The 17,855-nt window shown below is 36.0% G+C and overlaps 1 protein-coding gene across 3 annotated transcripts in view; it reads right to left on the bottom strand.

Moving 5' to 3' along the window:
* Window positions 1–17,855, bottom strand: part of SLIT2 (slit homolog 2 (Drosophila)) — a 404,995-nt gene that overhangs the window by 62,836 nt on the left and 324,304 nt on the right. For all 3 annotated transcript variants that reach the window (XM_010860216.1, XM_010860217.1, XM_010860218.1), the window contains 5 exons: window positions 15,827–15,895; window positions 12,677–12,748; window positions 11,757–11,828; window positions 9,968–10,039; window positions 6,682–6,845 (listed from right to left, as the gene is read on the bottom strand). In XM_010860216.1, coding sequence (XP_010858518.1) covers window positions 6,682–6,845; window positions 9,968–10,039; window positions 11,757–11,828; window positions 12,677–12,748; window positions 15,827–15,895 — 449 coding nt within the window. The remainder of the gene's footprint in view (window positions 1–6,681; window positions 6,846–9,967; window positions 10,040–11,756; window positions 11,829–12,676; window positions 12,749–15,826; window positions 15,896–17,855) is intronic.

The raw sequence follows: 17,855 nt of genomic DNA, 5'->3' as shown, positions 1-17,855 counted from the left end.
GATATGATTTCTCTTCCTATTTTATTTAAATTACAATTCCACCTAACTAAATGTTCTTCTTATAATGTGATTTTTACATCCACCTAGTTTATCTAAGTCCACTTATTTTTATATTCTAACCTCTTGGAACTATATCCCTTGGACATACAAGTCAAACAGTGGAAGTATTGCCTCATATGTAAAGTCAGGTGCATTTCAAAGAGAACTCAAGAAAAAAGTAGAGGATACTTAACACCGGGAATACCTAACAAGCAGTTCAGTAATAGAGACATCTATGGATCAACTACTGAATACAGCTGTAAGAGAATGTGGAAAATGGGAAGGCATGTTTTGTAATATGTGTTTTAAGTTTCTGCAAGGCAGGAGTTCACTAGGTGAATGGAAATATGAATCGGAAGTTCATAAGAAAAGTCATGGCTAGATACTTGAAGCTATGGGACTGAAATTAATCATCAGAGCTGAGGAGAGAAGTCCACTGTGTCAATAGTAAAGAGTGGGTAAGAAAAAGAAGTCAGCAAAGGAATGAAGAGACAACAGGAATGTACAAGCAGCAGCAGTGGCCACCAATGTGCACGATGAAAAGAGGGCAAATAAAGAAGCTAAAAAGAAGCTACTAAAATGGGCAAGAGGGAGCCCATTGGTATCCCTATAGTTTCAAGGAAGGGGTAGTTCAGTTCAGTCACTCAGTGGTGTCCAACTCTTTGAGACATCATGAATTGCAATACGCCAGGCCTCCCTGTCCATCAGCAACTCCCAGAGTTCACTCAAACTCAAGTCCATCGAGTCGGTGATGCCATCCAGCCATCTCATTCTCTGTTGTCCCCTTCTCCTCCTGCCCCCAATCCCTCCCAGCATCAGAGTCTTTTCCAATGAGTCAACTCTTCGCATGAGGTGGCCAAAGTACTGGAGTTTCAGCTTTAGCATCATTCCTTCCAAAGAACACCCAGGACTGATCTCCTTTAGAATGGACTGGTTGGATCTCCTTGCAGTCCAAGGGACTCTCAAGAGTCTTCTCCAACACCACAGTTCAAAAGCATCAATTCTTTGGCGCTCAGCTTTCTTTACAGTCCAACTCTCACATCCATACATGACTACTGGAAAAACCATAGCTTTGACTGGACAGACCTTTGTCGGCAAAGTAATGTCTCTGCTTTTGAATAAGCTATCTAGGTTGGTCACAACTTTCCTTCCAAGGGGTAGAGATGGTCCCTAAATGACAGGGGGTTAAAATCCTACAAATGCGCATTATATAAATGGTTAAACAAAAACACAAAGATGGGTATTATGCCTCTGGGATCCCTGGGCTTGGACATTTGCTACAATCACATATGAACTTAGGCCAGAAAATTAAGTTCTTAAATCACACTCAAGTGAAAAAGGGCAATAATTATTTTATGGAGTTACTGTATCAGAGATAATATGGATGTACAACATTTAAGAACAGAATACAAATAATTGGTTCTCATCTCCTATTAAAATAAATGTCTGTTAAAATTTCCCCAGTGTTCGAAGTTTTTAAAAAAAGTATAATAAAAAATAGCCTTTGTTTTTTAAAGACAGTGCTTTTGGCAAATAACGATGTACAAACCTGAATATTTTTTTTTAGCCAGTGAGAAAATCATAGCCCCCTACAGCTATGGTTATTTCAAATTTATAACTATGTGGTAGTGATACTAAATTTGAAGAGAATTTGATACGGTTTTAAATTCTACTTCAAAACTGATCTATTAAAATTTTCATTACTTCTAGTTGGGTTAAATTATTTAATCCCCTTCATACTTTAAATAACTAAGGTCAATATTAATTAACAGTTTTGAGACACAAAATAAGACTTTGAGCTTGTTAAGAATATCCCCTCCCACACACCCTCCAACAAAGGATATTGATTCACTGGGGAAAAAAAAAACCTGACGACATTACAATTTTATTACTGAGAGATGTGAAAGTTTTTCTTAGAAATTCCAGAACCTAGAGGATTCTTAACTTGTAAAATTAGCAGAAGACAGCAACCATGTGGTGGTGGAATGTTGGTCATTCTGGGATATGAAACGGTCCCAGGTTTCCTGACCCTTAGCTGATCTTCACAGATAAGTAATGAGATATGTTGAGCATCAGTTCCTCGCCTCTTGATCTGGGTTCCTGGCTACCAGACACCTGCCCATAGGAGCTGCTTCCCCTGATTTATGTTCCATTCTTGTTCTACCTGACACACTATACCAGTCTCCTGTTCCCCTGATGGACCGAGTGGTACTGGTTGTTGCTGTTCAGTTGCCCGGTTGTGTCTGACTCTTTGCGACCCTATGGACTGCAGCACATCAGGCTTGCCTGGCCCTCACCATGTCCCAGAGTTTGTCCGAGTTCATGTTCATTGCACCCGTGATGCCGTCCAGCCATCTCATCCTCTGGCATTCTCTTCTCCTTCTACCCTCAAGCTTTCCCAGCATCAGGGACTTTTCCAGTGAGTTGTTTGTGCTCATCAGATGACCAAAACACTGGAGCTTCAGCTTCAGCATCAGTTCTTCCAGTGAATATTCAGGGTTGATTTCTCTTAAGATTGACTTGTTTGATCTCCTTGCTATCCAAGGGACTTTTAGGAGTCTTCTCCAGTACCACAGTTCAAAGGTATCAATTCTTTGGTGTTCTGCCTTCTTTATGGTCCAGCTGTCACAATCGTACATGACCACTGAGAAGACCACAGCCTTGACTATATGGACCTTTGTTGGCAGAGGAATGTCTCTGCTTTTCAACACACTGTGTAGGCTTGTCATAGCTTTCCTGCCATCAGAAGAAGCAATCGTCTTCTGATTTCATGGCTGCAGTCATTGTCCACAGTGATTATGGAGCCCAAGAAGAGGAAATCTGTGGTATTGGTTACATTTCCACAACTGTTTGGTTTGGATATACATTATTAACATTGTATATATGTTTCTACCACCAAACTTCCATATTGTTTTGTAATTATCCCTTAAAATGTATCTATTGGTAGAATATAAGCTCCATGAAGGCTAGAGATTTTCTGTCCTATTTATTATTGTACTCTCAATATCTTGGGACCACTCCTGTTGTATAATAGGAACTCACACAGTACTTGTTGAATGAAAGAAGCAGTACACCACTTGTTTACATTAGACTGTTCATTCTGTTTGGTGGCTTCCCAGGTGGCGCTGGTCGTAAAGAATCCGCCTGCACTGCAGGAGACAGAAGAGAAGCAGGTTTGATCCCTGGGTTGGGAACATTCCCTGGAGGAGGAAATGGCAACCCACTCTAGTATTCTTACCTGGAGAATTCCATGGACAGAGCAGCCTGGTGGGCTACAGTCCATGGGGTCGCAAAGAGTTGGACACTACTGAAGCGATTTATCATCACATGGTTCACTCTTAGCACATTTAAGTGTTTAATAAATGTCAAATTAAAAATGAACAATTTAGTTGTCTATATAGCTAAAGCTTCCTGAACCAAGAACAATAAAGGGACTATTAGAAATTAATAGTATTCTACATTCCATGCTGGTGTTTTCAATGAAAACCTGGAAAGAGCAAAATCTCCATTTTTTGCTTGAGCACTCTAATTTCATCTGATATTTAAAAGATGAAAACAGGACACCTAGGTTATAACAACAAATCATGATCATCTGCTTCCCACTCAAGAATGTCCTAATCTGGGTATTAATTAAATATACTCTGATAATATATTTCATGCAATTCATTTATTTCTGTTGTGCACTAAAACTATAATATTATACCACAAAGAAAATACTCTGCAAATGTAAGATAAAAATGGTATTGCAAGAATTGATTTCTCACAATAATAATAGTGTTTTCTAGCAGAGAAAACATTTAAATTCTATTTAAATATAGCTATGTAAACATGTTTGCAAATAAAGAATATTCATCTTCCTGCTGAAATTTGAAATTACATATTTACAAACTTTAATATCAGAAATATGTACTTCCATGACTTTCATGAATAAATAAAACATATTAAAACTGGCATAACTATGGCAAAAGTTAAAATAAAATATAAAAAACCAAAATTATAAAATATTTAAAGCAGCATTATTTTATTACTTTCAAGCTCATAAAGCATGTAAGCTCAAAAACATAGTACTCAGTAGATTTCCCAGAGTTAATTATTTTAATGAATGGATTAGAATACTGTGCCCCTTACCAATCCAATTAGTAAAGTAAATATTTCTAGCAAAGCACGTGAGACTGGTTCACAATATTTTGACAAATACTGGACAATGTTGGCAAAGAACATTATGAGTTTCAATGTTTGCTATCTTTCTAAAATTATGTTATAGAAGAACCCAGTAAATCTAAAAGCTTGTTAAATGCAGTTACACTATATTTATTGAGTTTTGAATGTTTATGCTTCTTGCATAGACATAATACTTATGCAGTTTAAGGTATACCCTGAAATGTGTGTGATGTGTTACTTTGATAACTCAGTGACTAGTAAACTAAACTGCCACAGTTCCAACATTTTCCTATATCACAGCTGGGCTCCTGCAGTTCCTCCAACCTGTCCTTACACTTGCCTGCTGTTCAAGCAACTGGCCTACACATTCCTGCAAGAAACCTTTCATAGCTACTCCGAAAGGACGTCTTCCTCTGAGCCCCGTAGCAACAGCACTACTGAACATGGTAGCCATTAGCTACATACAACTACATTTAAATTTAAATACAATTAAAAATTCACTTCCTCAGTTGCCTTAGCTACATTTCAACAACCACATGTGGCTAGTGCCTACTATATTTGGATAGCACAGGTACAGAACATTTCTATCACTGAAGAAAGTTCTATCAGGCTCTACTGATTCAGACCAATGTTCCCTTAGTATAGCTTACTTCCATTCATGCTATACTAAGAACAAACAATACTATTAATGGAAAAAAAGTCAAACCAGTTAGGTATAAAGAGACATTTATTTTATGCATGTATGTTCATTTGTGGCTCAGACGGCAAATCGTCTGTTTGCAATGCAGGAGACCCGGGTTTGATCCCTGGTTTGGGAAGATCCCCTGGAGAAAGAAATGGCAGCCCACTCCAGTATTCTTGCCTGGAAAATCCCATGGATGGCAGAGCCTGGTAGGCTACCGTCCATGGGGTCGCAAAGAGTCGGACACGACTGAGTGACTTCACTTTCACTTTCACGTTCATTTGTATTCATCAGATTTCTGGGAACATTTAATAGATTAATACGGACTATGATGCTCTAAGAATGAATGTAAGTATGTAGCTTTTCTCAAATTTACATTATCGTGAAATTATTTTTTCAAGAAATATCTCTATGGAATCCTAAACTTAGAATTATAGATAAACACCAGCATTTTTCAAAGTGGAGTATGAGCATCCCTGGGTACAGAGAAGTGTAAAAATAGTCTGCAGTTGCTCAACTTGCCCATATAGCCCTTCTAGAATTACTCTGCCCAATAATATGCCTACAAGCAAGCTTTATGGCAGTTTCTCATTCCCTATCTCCACTCTGACCTTACAAAAAAATGGTATACTTCTCAGTCCACCAGAAATTTACCATGTGGCACACTGCTCCAAGGGAATGTCAGAGATTATAAAATTATAATTTAAAACACTGGTTATTTGCAAAGGCTCTTACAGTCAATGCACATAATCCCAGAGAGGCATTTCCAAGAAAATTTACAGTTTGAATATAAGTGTTAACATATTGATAAATAACTATGCTGCCCCAACCAATGCTCAATAAGTATTACTGGCAACACTTACTTCTAAGAAAAAATTAGAAACTCATAGATCTTTACTGGTAGCAAATTTTAAAAATGCAAAATATATACATATTTTTTGTAGCAAAGAATGATACAATTCTGAGGTATTTGAAATATAAATTCAAGGAGAAAAATAAAGTTCAAGAAAAAAGAACAATGCAAAATATTGAGGATCTTCTTTTTATTTCTTTCAAAATTAGCTGTGATATTGAGATTTACTTGATTAGAAAAAGTGGAAAGATACACAAAACAACTTTAACACTGGTTATCTTTTGGCATTGTCCTTAATTGTTACATTTAGTTCTTCAGTCTCTTATTGTTCACATTTTCCTTTTCTTTAGTTTTTCTATATTGGACATAGATTAGTTTTGTAATAAGAGAAGAAAATATGTTACTAAGACACTGTATAGAACTCACAAGTACATAAAACAAAGGAAAAATAAAAGGATCCAAACAAGTGAGAACAGCACCATCAACATAGGAAAAGTGCAGCACAAGAGGTGAGGCAGAAGGTCTGGCCTGAACATGGGGAAGGGCTCGTGCCTCCTTACCTGGCATCTGGAAGCCACAGGGCCCTGGAAGCCCTAGGAGCAGGGCACACGTTTAGACAAAGCAAAAGCAAAATATTTTACTTGTTAGAGGCCATGAGAGGAATTTCCAGAAATTGTGTACTCTTCATTTCTCCTTATATTTTAAAGAAAACGTAGTCATTTCCAATGCATTGTTTCTGCAATTTATTTGAAAAGCCTAGTTCTTTACTAGGGCTCCTCAAGTAACTGCTCTGTCTTCTCCAAGCACAGGAGGAAACAGTAATTATTTATTGGAGTTTTTCAGCTGTCCCTCTGAAACCTAGCAGCCCATGGTTTTCTGTTTCTTTTTTACAATTAATACGATCAAGTTTTATTTACAGAAGAAGGACAATGGTTAAAAACCATACCTTGACATGTAAATTTTTTGGAGGGAGTTGTGAGAAGTAGTTTATCTGCCATTTCTCCAGGACCAGCACAGCGAGCAATTCCCGGCTCTTTGTATTCCGACTTTACCCAGTCGGATAACCACTGCATGTTACAATCACAGTAAAGAGGGTTGGCTCCAATTGCTCTGGAAAACATCACCACAAAAGCACACAAAGGTACACGCACACACACACAAATATGGAAGTATTGTTATTTCCTAAGGGAATGTAACTCGGTGATGCTTACTACAAGTCCCTATAGATTTGCTGATAAAAATGAAAATTGGAGGCATTAGGGATTAGGGATTCCCCATTTTTCTCACTTATGTGCAGTGTGATTTAGTGAGTTGTCACCCGTGTTAACAGCCGGCTTTATAAGGTCTCCTGTATTTGCAGACAGCTTTATACTGGGTACAAGCGTGCCCTAAGTGTAGATAACACTTTCTTCATTCACCAATGATTTACTTAGAATCCAATCACTATGCCAGGTTCTGAGGACTCCGCTATGAGTAATACATTATTTTTAACCTCCAAAACTCCTTCTGCAAAGGAGAGTAACATAAACTCATACCTACAAATAATTTTCACTGTAAGTGGTATAGTAGAAGAATTTATAACTCAACAAAGGGTAACTTTTCTGGGAGCCTGGTGGTTTAGGAAGTCTGATCTTTTAGATATTTGGATTTAAGCAGATGGAGAAGGTTGGAAAGGATGGTTTAGAGTCAAAGACCAGTACAAGACAAGACAATAAGGATGGATGTAAAATAATAAAGGTGCATAAAGCTAGCTCCCCAAAGCTGATTTTGAACTCCCTCTGTCTCTTTAAAGTTTTTCATATTAGAAAATGAAAAACTGGTGCCTATTTATATAAGCAGCTATAGTGATAGGAAAAATAATCAAGATAATAGCATTTATTGCATCATTATGATATACTAGAACTGTGCTAAGCCATTTCTATTACTTATCTCATTTTATTCTAAATAGAAGAGGTATGAGATCAATACTGTTAATAACCAGTTTACAGACTGAAAAACTGAGGCCAGAGACATTAACCAATGGGTTCACAAGCTTCCCAAGCCTGGGTACAAACAGTATATGCATGAAGAAGCATTTAAAAACTGATTGATTCTGATTTATAATTAACTTCAAGTTAGTAATATTTCTAGGTATATGGTTTATGCAAAATTATTCTTATATGATGAGACTTTCAATTATGCTTACAAAACCACAATACTTTATATTGTAGCTGTTTTAATGCCCAACTTTGGCCAAGAATTGGAATGAAGTAAATGTTATGCTTACATGTATTTCAGATTCAAACCTTTCTTCTAAATTAAAAATGAGGAAAATGATGTTCTTGAGCTATTGGATCTCATCTCTACTGACATTTCCTAACTCCTTACTGTGCCAACAGACACAGTAAGAAAAGTGAATGGAGCAGAGCTCTCTATGACCCAGGGAGTAAAAGACAATTGTATAAAATGAAATACATGACAAAATAAGACACATGACAAATCGCTCTCACTGCTGGAGAGAAATGTCACATAGCTCAAGCAGCACCTTCCCAGGCAGACTTTTCTAGTTCAGCACCCTAATACTAGCAGAATGGCCATTTCTTTAGTCAGCACTCAGCCACAGCACCATAGTCCTGCACCCCTGAGCCAGGGATCTCATTCACATGGACTCTCAGGCAAGTGGCTTCCGTGGAATTTGTAGAGGAGTGGCCCTGACGTCCACTTTGAGGTAGGTGCTAGGCTGACACGTGAAAAAAATGGAAGTCTTGCCTCCAGGGACCTGGTAGTTTAATGTAAGGGATATTGAAAGTGAGCACCAGTCAGATGGACAAAAACCTCCATTGATAACAGAGCCTCTGTAAGGGAAATGCAGGTGTAGCACGGTTGACTACTGGCTCCTATTCTCTGCCCATTCCCTTCTCTCAATTATCTGAACTTCTTATCTTCTTGGAGTTTGGTAGGTTTTGGAGAGGAGGACAAACAGAAGAAAAAATATAGCAACTTTTTCTGGAGAACCAGGAACCAACTGACAATGATGTTTAAACTGTCACCAGGTGACACCAAACTGAGCCTGACAAAGCTCTGGGTTCCAGGGCTGGTCTCTGAACTTCCTTACAGGTTTGCTACAGTCTTAACAGTACAACTAACAGTAATGAAATAGAGGAATTTGATTCAAGTGAGATTTTTATGGATCTCATTAATAAACTGCTTTATTGTACTCCCAAGGAATATGGAGGTATAAACAACCTGTCATAAGAAAGAATGCAAAGGAAAAACATTTCACCCAGTGTGAGGATTTGGCCGTTTCCTTCTATCACATAGTAATATCTAAACATTCTCTCATTTATTTGTACATGGTACCATAGTCAATGCTAGGCTTCCCCAGTGGCTCAGTGGTAAAGAATCCACCTGCAGTGCAGGAGACGCAGGCAGGAGAGATGAGGTTCATTCCCTGGGTACAGAGGACCCCCTGGAGAAATGAAATGGCAACCCATTTCAGTAGTCTTGCCTGGGAAATCTCAATCCAAAGGGTTGCAAAAGAGTCAGACACAACTGAGCAATTAAACAACAATGATAGTCAATGCTGAGTAATATTTGCTCAATAAATGAATCCAGTTTGAGCAAATCAGGGTGGGCTTCTTGGAGAAGGTGACAATTGGGATGTGACTTGGATAAACAAGGTTTGGGCAGACTGAATTGAAGGCGATATAATATTCAGAATCAGAGAATATTAAGAGAAAACGAATAGACTAGGATGCTGGGGGAGTTCCCTGGTGGCTCAGATGGTAAAGAATCTGCCTGCAATATGGGAGGCCTGGGTTGGATCCCAGTGCTGGGAAAATGCCCTGGAGAAGGGAACGGCTACCCACTCCAATATTCTTGCCTGGAGAATTCCATGGACAGAGGACCCTGGCAGGCCCTCTCCATGGGGTCGCAAAGAGTCGGAAACAACTGAGAGACTTTCATTCATTCATTTACTCATTCAGGAAGCTGGGGAGCCACATTTGTAATAGGAGATATTTTTATAAGCAAAGAGAACTCAACTAACAAGGAGTTAGGAGCAGAAGGATAAATTAAGGCTATCTTGTAAAGAGCACTGAATTTAGATTTAAAATCTTTAGATCTTCTTTAAAGATGGAACCAATCACATTTTATGATATGACAATAAAAAAATGGCAGGGGACCATTTGTTCCAAACTCACTTGCCAGGGAGAGTTTGACCCTAAACCAATATTCATGAAACAGATACTCACAGGTGTGATAATGCAGCAAGATCATTGAAAGCACCTTCAGGCACAACAGAAATGTCGTTTCCATGTAAAGAACTAAAAACAAGGAAAAGAAAAATTAAATTTCCTATTATTTCAGGGAGTTCAGAAAAATCCCCAATATATGAGTTTTCAGTAACAGTTATTTAAAATCAGTGTAGAAAATGGTATATTAAACAGATAGTCTTCACATAACTGGATATCTATTTGGGGAAGCAAAAAGTTAGCTCCTACTTCATATCATATGCATAATAAATTTTATATAGAAGAGTTAAATGCAAAAATAAAACTGAAAATGTACTAAAGTAAAATATAGATGAATTCCTTTTTATAAAAATGGGATATGTAAGGCTTTTTAAAGTTCTATGTTATAAAACTCAGAAATCATAATGAAAAAGAGTGATATATTTTTGATGATGTAAAATATAACCATAATATAAAACAACAAGTCCCACTGCATAGCACAGGGAACTATTTTCAATCTTGTAATAAACTATAATGGAAAAGAATCTGACAAATAATATATACATACATGTATATATATGTTTGTGTGTGTGTGTACCAAATCACCTTGCAGCAATAAGAAACCAATACAACACATCAACTATATTTCAATTAAAAAAAGATTACATATAGAAAACAGAATGGGAAGTATCTGCAACATACATAAGCTATAAATATGTTAATTCCTTTGTAAAAAAGACCTGTAAACTTAGAGTCAAGTGCATAAAGGCAGGTATGTTAATAAGGAAAAGACAAAGTAACCATAGGAAATGAGAATTAATATGATCAAGCTAATAGAATAAGAAATGCAAACACTCAATAAACAAAATATACTCAAATGCTCTAGTAACTGGAATTGCAAATTAAAAGAAGAATGGAAAATAATGTTCCATCTGTCATATGACAAAAATGAAGGGATTTATAATATTTAATATTTTCAAGAGTGCTTTGAAATGGATAGTATATTAAAATAATACATTTAAAATTGTTTGGTGGACAACAAGATGACTACTTTTGGTATTCTTCTAATATGCTTGACAGTAAGATGGATGTGTAGGATGTTCATTCCAGCACTGTATAAAATAATGAAAATTTGGAATCAACCCAATGACAGTAAAGATGAGGATACTTAAACAAGCTATGGTTCATCCATTCTATGAGTCTGTAGCAGTTAAAGAGCTGAGGAGTATTATGTTTGATGGAATGGCAAATCTAAAATCTAAAGCATATTGCTAAATAAAGTCAATGACAGACTTAAAATCTGTTTATCATTTTTAAATTATATTGCTGTGGGCATAAATATATCAACATATTAAAAAAACATAAAAAATAACCAGAAGATAACATTAAACTGTTTAACTGTCAATTCTGGGGAGAGAATTGGGATACAAGACCATATTTTACTTCATGTACTGTAAGATAAATTTTGTATAATAAAAATATTTTGTGTTGTATTATGTAACTTTTAAAGAAATTAAAAATTTCTATTTTTTTTCAAAATTAGATCCATATAAAATTGTATCTTAAACTCATATATTATCAAATAAATGACCAAAGCAACAACATATTACAAAAGAAAAAATTATGTTGTCCAAGTAAAATCTGTTGAGAAATGATACAGTAAGATATAATTTTCCATTTCCAAATCTGTAGTAAATTCTAACGCATATAATCAAAAAATCCCCAAAATAAAGCAGTTAAATTACTAAAAAGCAACATAAAACCCAGATTCTCAAGAAATAAAGTATTTTGTTAAACATAAGATGCTTACAGTAACCGAAGAGACTTCAGTCCATCGAAGGTTCGAGGAGGAATACATCTCAAACGGTTGTAACTAAGAATTCTGAAAGCACACACAAGCCGATTTGTTTTACTCAGATATCCCCAAATGGCCAAATATCATTTTTAAAACAAAGCAACTGAAAAGGGTTATTTGAGCATCTTAAAAAAACTGAGGGAATTTAGAAAGATGATAACAATAACCCTGTGTACGAGACAGCAAAAGTGACGCTGATGTATGGAACAGTCTTATGGACTCTGTGGGAGAGGGAGAGGGTGGGAAGATTTGGGAGAATGGCATTGAAACATGTAAAATATCATGTATGAAATGAGATGCCAGTCCAGGTTCAATGCATGATACTGGATGCTTGGGGCTGGTGCACTGGGACGACCTGGAGGGATGGTATGGGGAGGGAAGAGGGAGGAGGGTTCAGGAGGGGGAGCACATGTATACCTGTGATGGATTCATTTTGATGTTTGGCAAAACTAATACAATTATGTAAAGTTTAAAAATAAAATAAAATTTAAAAAAAACAAAACTGAGGGCACCGAGGCATCGTATTTTGTTAATCTTTGTGCTGTTCACTACTACAACACAGTTAATTCTAAAATACAGCCTAGAAGGCTTCCTACGGCTGTCGTTCATTATTGTCTCAACCGTGTTCTCCGTAAGGTGACTTCCTCCAGAAGTCTATCTTAAGGATTTCTCCCAACCCTGCCACAAATGTAAGTTATTCTTTGTTTCTCTCATAGAACCTGACACTTTTTATAGGATCTATATTCGTTTATCGAGGTTTTATTTGTCTGTTTCTCCCAACAGTATTAACATTCCTTGAGGGCAGACACTGTTTTGTACATCAGGAATGTCCAGTGAATTAAGGAATTAACTTAGCATCACACTTTCATACTCACAAAGTGAGGAGCTGGGTCATGTTGCTGAAGCTCTGATTAGAGAGGGTGCTTATTCTGTTGTTACTTAAGTCTCTAAAAAAGAAAAAGAAAAAAAACAGGTCTACTGTTACATAGACATTGACATATTAGTGATTCTTAGAAAGAGAAGGTTCTTCCTGTTCACAGTTGTAGCAGCATTGGTTAGGACTTAGCTTTTGTCTGGAAATAACAGAACATTGGGTAATCCTCTGAGGTACATAATTATTCATCATTATTCATGCCCAAGCCTGCTGAAATTAGAAACGACCATATGCCTTGCTCTGGCCAGTGAAGTGTGGCCACCAGAGCTGGTTGAACTTCAGAACAAAAGCTTCAGAGTAAGCTCACTTTTCCCTTAACCCTCTGCTCCTTCCTCTGCAAGGCTCCTGACATTCCACAGAGAAGCCCTCCCATTACTGGGTCCCAGGGCAATCACGTGGAAGCCATTCACAACAGACACATTTGACAGCTGAGAAATAAACCTTTGTTCTCAAAAGTTCCATTGGTTATACTTTATCTTCACTGTCACATACAAATAGTCAAATAGGATAACTGAAAGAATCCCTCATCTAATTACACTGACAAAGCCATCATCAAAAACAACACCATAATTAAAAACTGCCTTTGGCAAAGTCACTGGCACATGGTTGGTTCCTAGTAAATGTCTGTTTAATAAATGATGAGTAAATGAGAGACATGTGAATTTTCTACCCATGCCAAATGGGTATTTCCAAGCGTAATTTGTATCACAGGTTGTAAATAATATGCAGTGAACCTGATCTTATTTTTATTTTATATAATGTATACTGCTTGTGCCAAGTTGCCTCAGTTGTGTCTGACTCTTTGTGACCCCATGGACTGCAGCCCACCAGGCTCCTCTGTCCATGGAATTCTCCAGGCAAGAATACTGGAGTGGGTTGCCATGCCCTCCTCCAGGGGATCTTCCTGACCCAGGGATTGAATCGCATCATTTCTATCTCCTGCATTGGCAGATAGGTTCTTTACCACTAGCACCATCTGAGAAGCCCATATAATGTATACATGATATACATAATATTAATAATGACATATTATAAGCATAATAATATATAATGCAGTGTAATATATAACATATATAATGATGTTTTCCATTCTGCTTTAGAAAAAATGGGTGAATATATACATACATACACTCACATACATAAAACAGTGTGATACACGTTAGAGAATATTCAGTGATTTTTATCTAAAACAAAATGCCAAATATATGGCTAAAGGAAGATTGATGAATAAATGGAAGATTTGGATTGTAATTTATGTTCATTTATGTATGTGTGTGTATTTATGTTTAGTATATTTTTCAGAAGAAAATTTATGAATAAGTACAAGACTTAGAAAAGATGCTTAAGATTATCCACATTAAAATGTCAAAGTATCAGTAAATGGACCAATGAAACTGTGAAATGGTGGGAATGTTACAGAAGCTTTATAATCCATCTTAGTTGCTGAAGTACTATGGCTAAATTTAAAAAATAAATACATTTACACTAGCAGTAGTTACTGGCCTGAAAGTCAAAGTTGCTCAGTCGTGTCTGATTCTTTGCGACCCCATGGACTTTAATCCATGGAATTCTCCAGGCCAGAATTCTGGAGTGGGTAGCCTTTCCCTTCTCCAGGAGATCTTCCCAATCCAGAGATCGAACCCAGGTCTCCTGCATTGTGGGCGGGTTCTTTACCAACTGAGCTATCAGGGAAGCCCAGTTACCTGCCTAGAGTTGTATAGTGAGTCATTGGTAAAACCATTTCTGGATCTATAAATTCTCATTTTTCATTTCCAAACTGGTTTTAAATAATCACATGCTGTCTCACAAATGACCCAATTCTGCTGAACTGACCCTTTGGAAATTGCAGCAATTTAATGGTTTATTTAACAGAACAAATGTGTGTAATCAGTTCTTGCTGCTATTAAATAAATAACTAGAGGGAGAACAAGACATCTTGTAGGGTATTCTTTTTTCTTAATTTAACCATTTGTGAGTTAACAGTCCTATATACTTCAAACAAAGTGTTTGATTTTCGCATACTTTTAAGGAAAACTGAAAAGGATCAACAACATTTTAACTAGCTTTCATGTGCTCAGGGTAAAGTTTACAGTGAGAAACATAATTATGTAGGTAGCTACCTAGGTTTCTAGTATTCACTAATTAGGAATAAATCCTTCTTTTCTAGGAATACTAGAAATCTAAGACAGTTATAATTACTCTAAAATCAAACAGATTTAAAAATAAAATATTTCCCTTTATATCCAACATTGTTGCTGATTTTTTTTTGTTTTGCTACAAGTTTTATCAATTACTAACAATGCTACTCTAAGTGTGACATTATATACAGAAGATTATATATTTTAAGAAATATTGTGCACATAACTAGATTGAAAAAAAAATGCTTGTATGTTTAAGTATACTCTTGTATTTACAATTAAAAACTGTAAGAAATTGTTTACATACATTAATGAAAGAGAGATGATACTTTAGGATGACATCAAACCAAACTAAAAACAATTCAATGTTTGATGTTTATACTCAGAATGTCAGCATCTTTGTCAACTGTACTTCAGTACTATGTAAGTAAACATGGATTTTAGAAAATAAATTTAAATACTGGAAACCCATACCTTAATTCATAATGTATTATATGAGAATCAACCCTTTTAAAATTAAAAAAAAGCCTTTAAAAATCAAGTTTTTAAACTAGATTTATAATATAGTATCAGTCTGCTCCGTTTTGTTTAAAGTTGAGAATATAAACATTGTTTTCCATTTTTCTTTCCTTGGATTGTCGTTAAATAGCTCACATTCATCTTCAATAGAAGTATTCAACTTTCTGCAAGTCTATAATTCTCTGATACTTAGACTTAATCATATTTGTACTTTACACAGAAGAAGACCTTCTTCTAAGATGCACCATTGCCCGACTGATAATCAATGAAGATGTAGCTAGTGATCCAGAACCACAATGAGCAAGACAAAAAGCATCTAACTGAAAACAATTTATAGAATCTGAAAGGTTCACTAAATCTTCTGCCCCTACTATCCACATTTACATGAAAGCAAATAAGATGTCAAAAACAGAAAAATACCATACATTACTCACATAAGTGTTAAATGTTTGTAGTTAGAGAGTTCCTTAGGAACCAGGGTAAACTGGTTCCCATCCAGATACCTAAAAACAAAGAAAATATTATTTTTTTTTAAAGTAACACTAGTGAATCAGAAAATAGTTGAGCAATATTTCACTTTTAGTTGAAGCAAGGAGACATTTAACAATTTTGGCTTTACAAGGTCATGTTCCCAGATAGGATTGCTATTTAACAGAAGTAGAGAAAAAACACAAACACAGTTGTCAAATCCAGTAGAATTCTTCTGTGGATTACTTACGCTAAATTATAAAACCAAGAAGAGACTGGTGAGTCCAGTCCTTTGTGGTTTATCTAAGAAGGCAAGGTATGTATCCAACCACTTGTGTGTCAGCAAGAGTTTAATCGGCCTTCATTGTACTTGTGTCTACGTGGGACCAATACCATGAAATGCACTCACTACTGGCAGAAACTTGTTACTACTGACAAGACCAATCTTCACCGCCTTATTGTGTCAATATGCTTAGTAAATAACAATGGGTGATTGAACAGATATATTTGGGAATTTTAATGTAATTAGATTTCAGTTTAAAAAGATCTTAAAAATAGTTTTTACCCTTGTATGTTTGCTTGGTGATATTAATTTTAGGAGGTTTCATAGAAAATTATGACATCTAATGCACAAAAACAGTACATTTATGTAAAAGTAATGATAAAATAAAACATGTTAGTAAAATTTCTCTTTCTGATTAGAGTCAACAGAATGATGAGAAAATAAGGGCTAATAGACAAAACACAGAAATAAATCCTTAAAGGCATATTCATGATATCACAAAAAGAAAAATAATTCCATCTCCTCCCAAGGCTGTTCTTCCCCAGAATGTAGAGGGTGATGAGTAGAAACATTTTTCAGCAACTTCACCCTCTGGTTATAGATGTGTCCATGAACAACCCTGCCGCAGCAGGCATGTAGCCCTACCGCACCAGCGCTGTGGCCTATCTCCAGATCTGAGATTGACATTCATATTTTTGCTGGATACACAAGTAGCTGAGCAATTTTCTAAGATGACAAGCTATTTCACATATTTCAACATGATAAAAGTTATATAAAAGGCACAAGTTATCAAAATATGTAATAAAGCTGTGATGAAGAGTCAGGCTTTTGTTAGGACTTCCTATGCCTATTCAAATTTTCTGACTCTGTCTTATTTCAACTTCTCTCCTCTTTCATTTCTCTAGCTAAGAATTTATTGGTACCACTAGAGGGAAGCATAATCCCATATACTTCAGGACTTTCCCTTTATTCCAGAAAGCATCCTAACATGAAGCTAAAAATTTTCAGAAAGTGCACTATGGTTGCTTATATGTGAAACAATCTAAGACAGAAACTACATGGAAATGATTAAAAACAATGGATACCATTTGTTCAGAATTGTTAACTGCTACATACTTATTTTTGCCAAATTCTTTAATAATTTAATATAATATGCCCATGGAAATTTTCTAATACATATAGCATATATGTTACTGGAAAGAGGGATCCTGTTGAGGTGGTATGGTTCTAAGAATAAACTCTTGGGGCAGTAAAGCAAAAATGCACAGAAGGTGAGTTAATATCTTCCTCATCTCTAGAATATATTTTCTTTTAAAAAATTACTTTTTAATAATTTATACAGGAATAGATTGAAGATTCAACTATCTGACAGAAGAAACACATAGATGGCATAGACAAATCAAGCAGGTTCTCAGATATAGATTAATAAAGAAATTAAAAGACAAACTACCACACAATTGCACTCATCTCACACTCTAGTAAAGTAATGCTCAAAATTCTCCATGCCAAGCTTTAATACTACATGAACTACGAACTTCTAGATGTTCAACATGGATTTAGAAAAAGGCAGAGGAACCAGATATCAAATTGCCAACATCAGTTGAATCATCGAAAAAGCAAGAGAGTTCCAGGAAAACATCTACTTCTGCTTTATTGACTATGCCAAAGCCTTTGACTGTGTGGATCCTGCAAACTGTGGAAAATTCTGAAAG

Source organism: Bison bison, unplaced genomic scaffold (assembly GCF_000754665.1).
Source record: "Bison bison bison isolate TAMUID 2011002044 unplaced genomic scaffold, Bison_UMD1.0 scf7180017864464, whole genome shotgun sequence".
In the NCBI taxonomy this organism is placed as follows: domain Eukaryota; kingdom Metazoa; phylum Chordata; class Mammalia; order Artiodactyla; family Bovidae; genus Bison; species Bison bison.
Note: the sequence above shows the minus strand (reverse complement) of the source record. Positions and strands in the feature narration are given on the sequence as shown.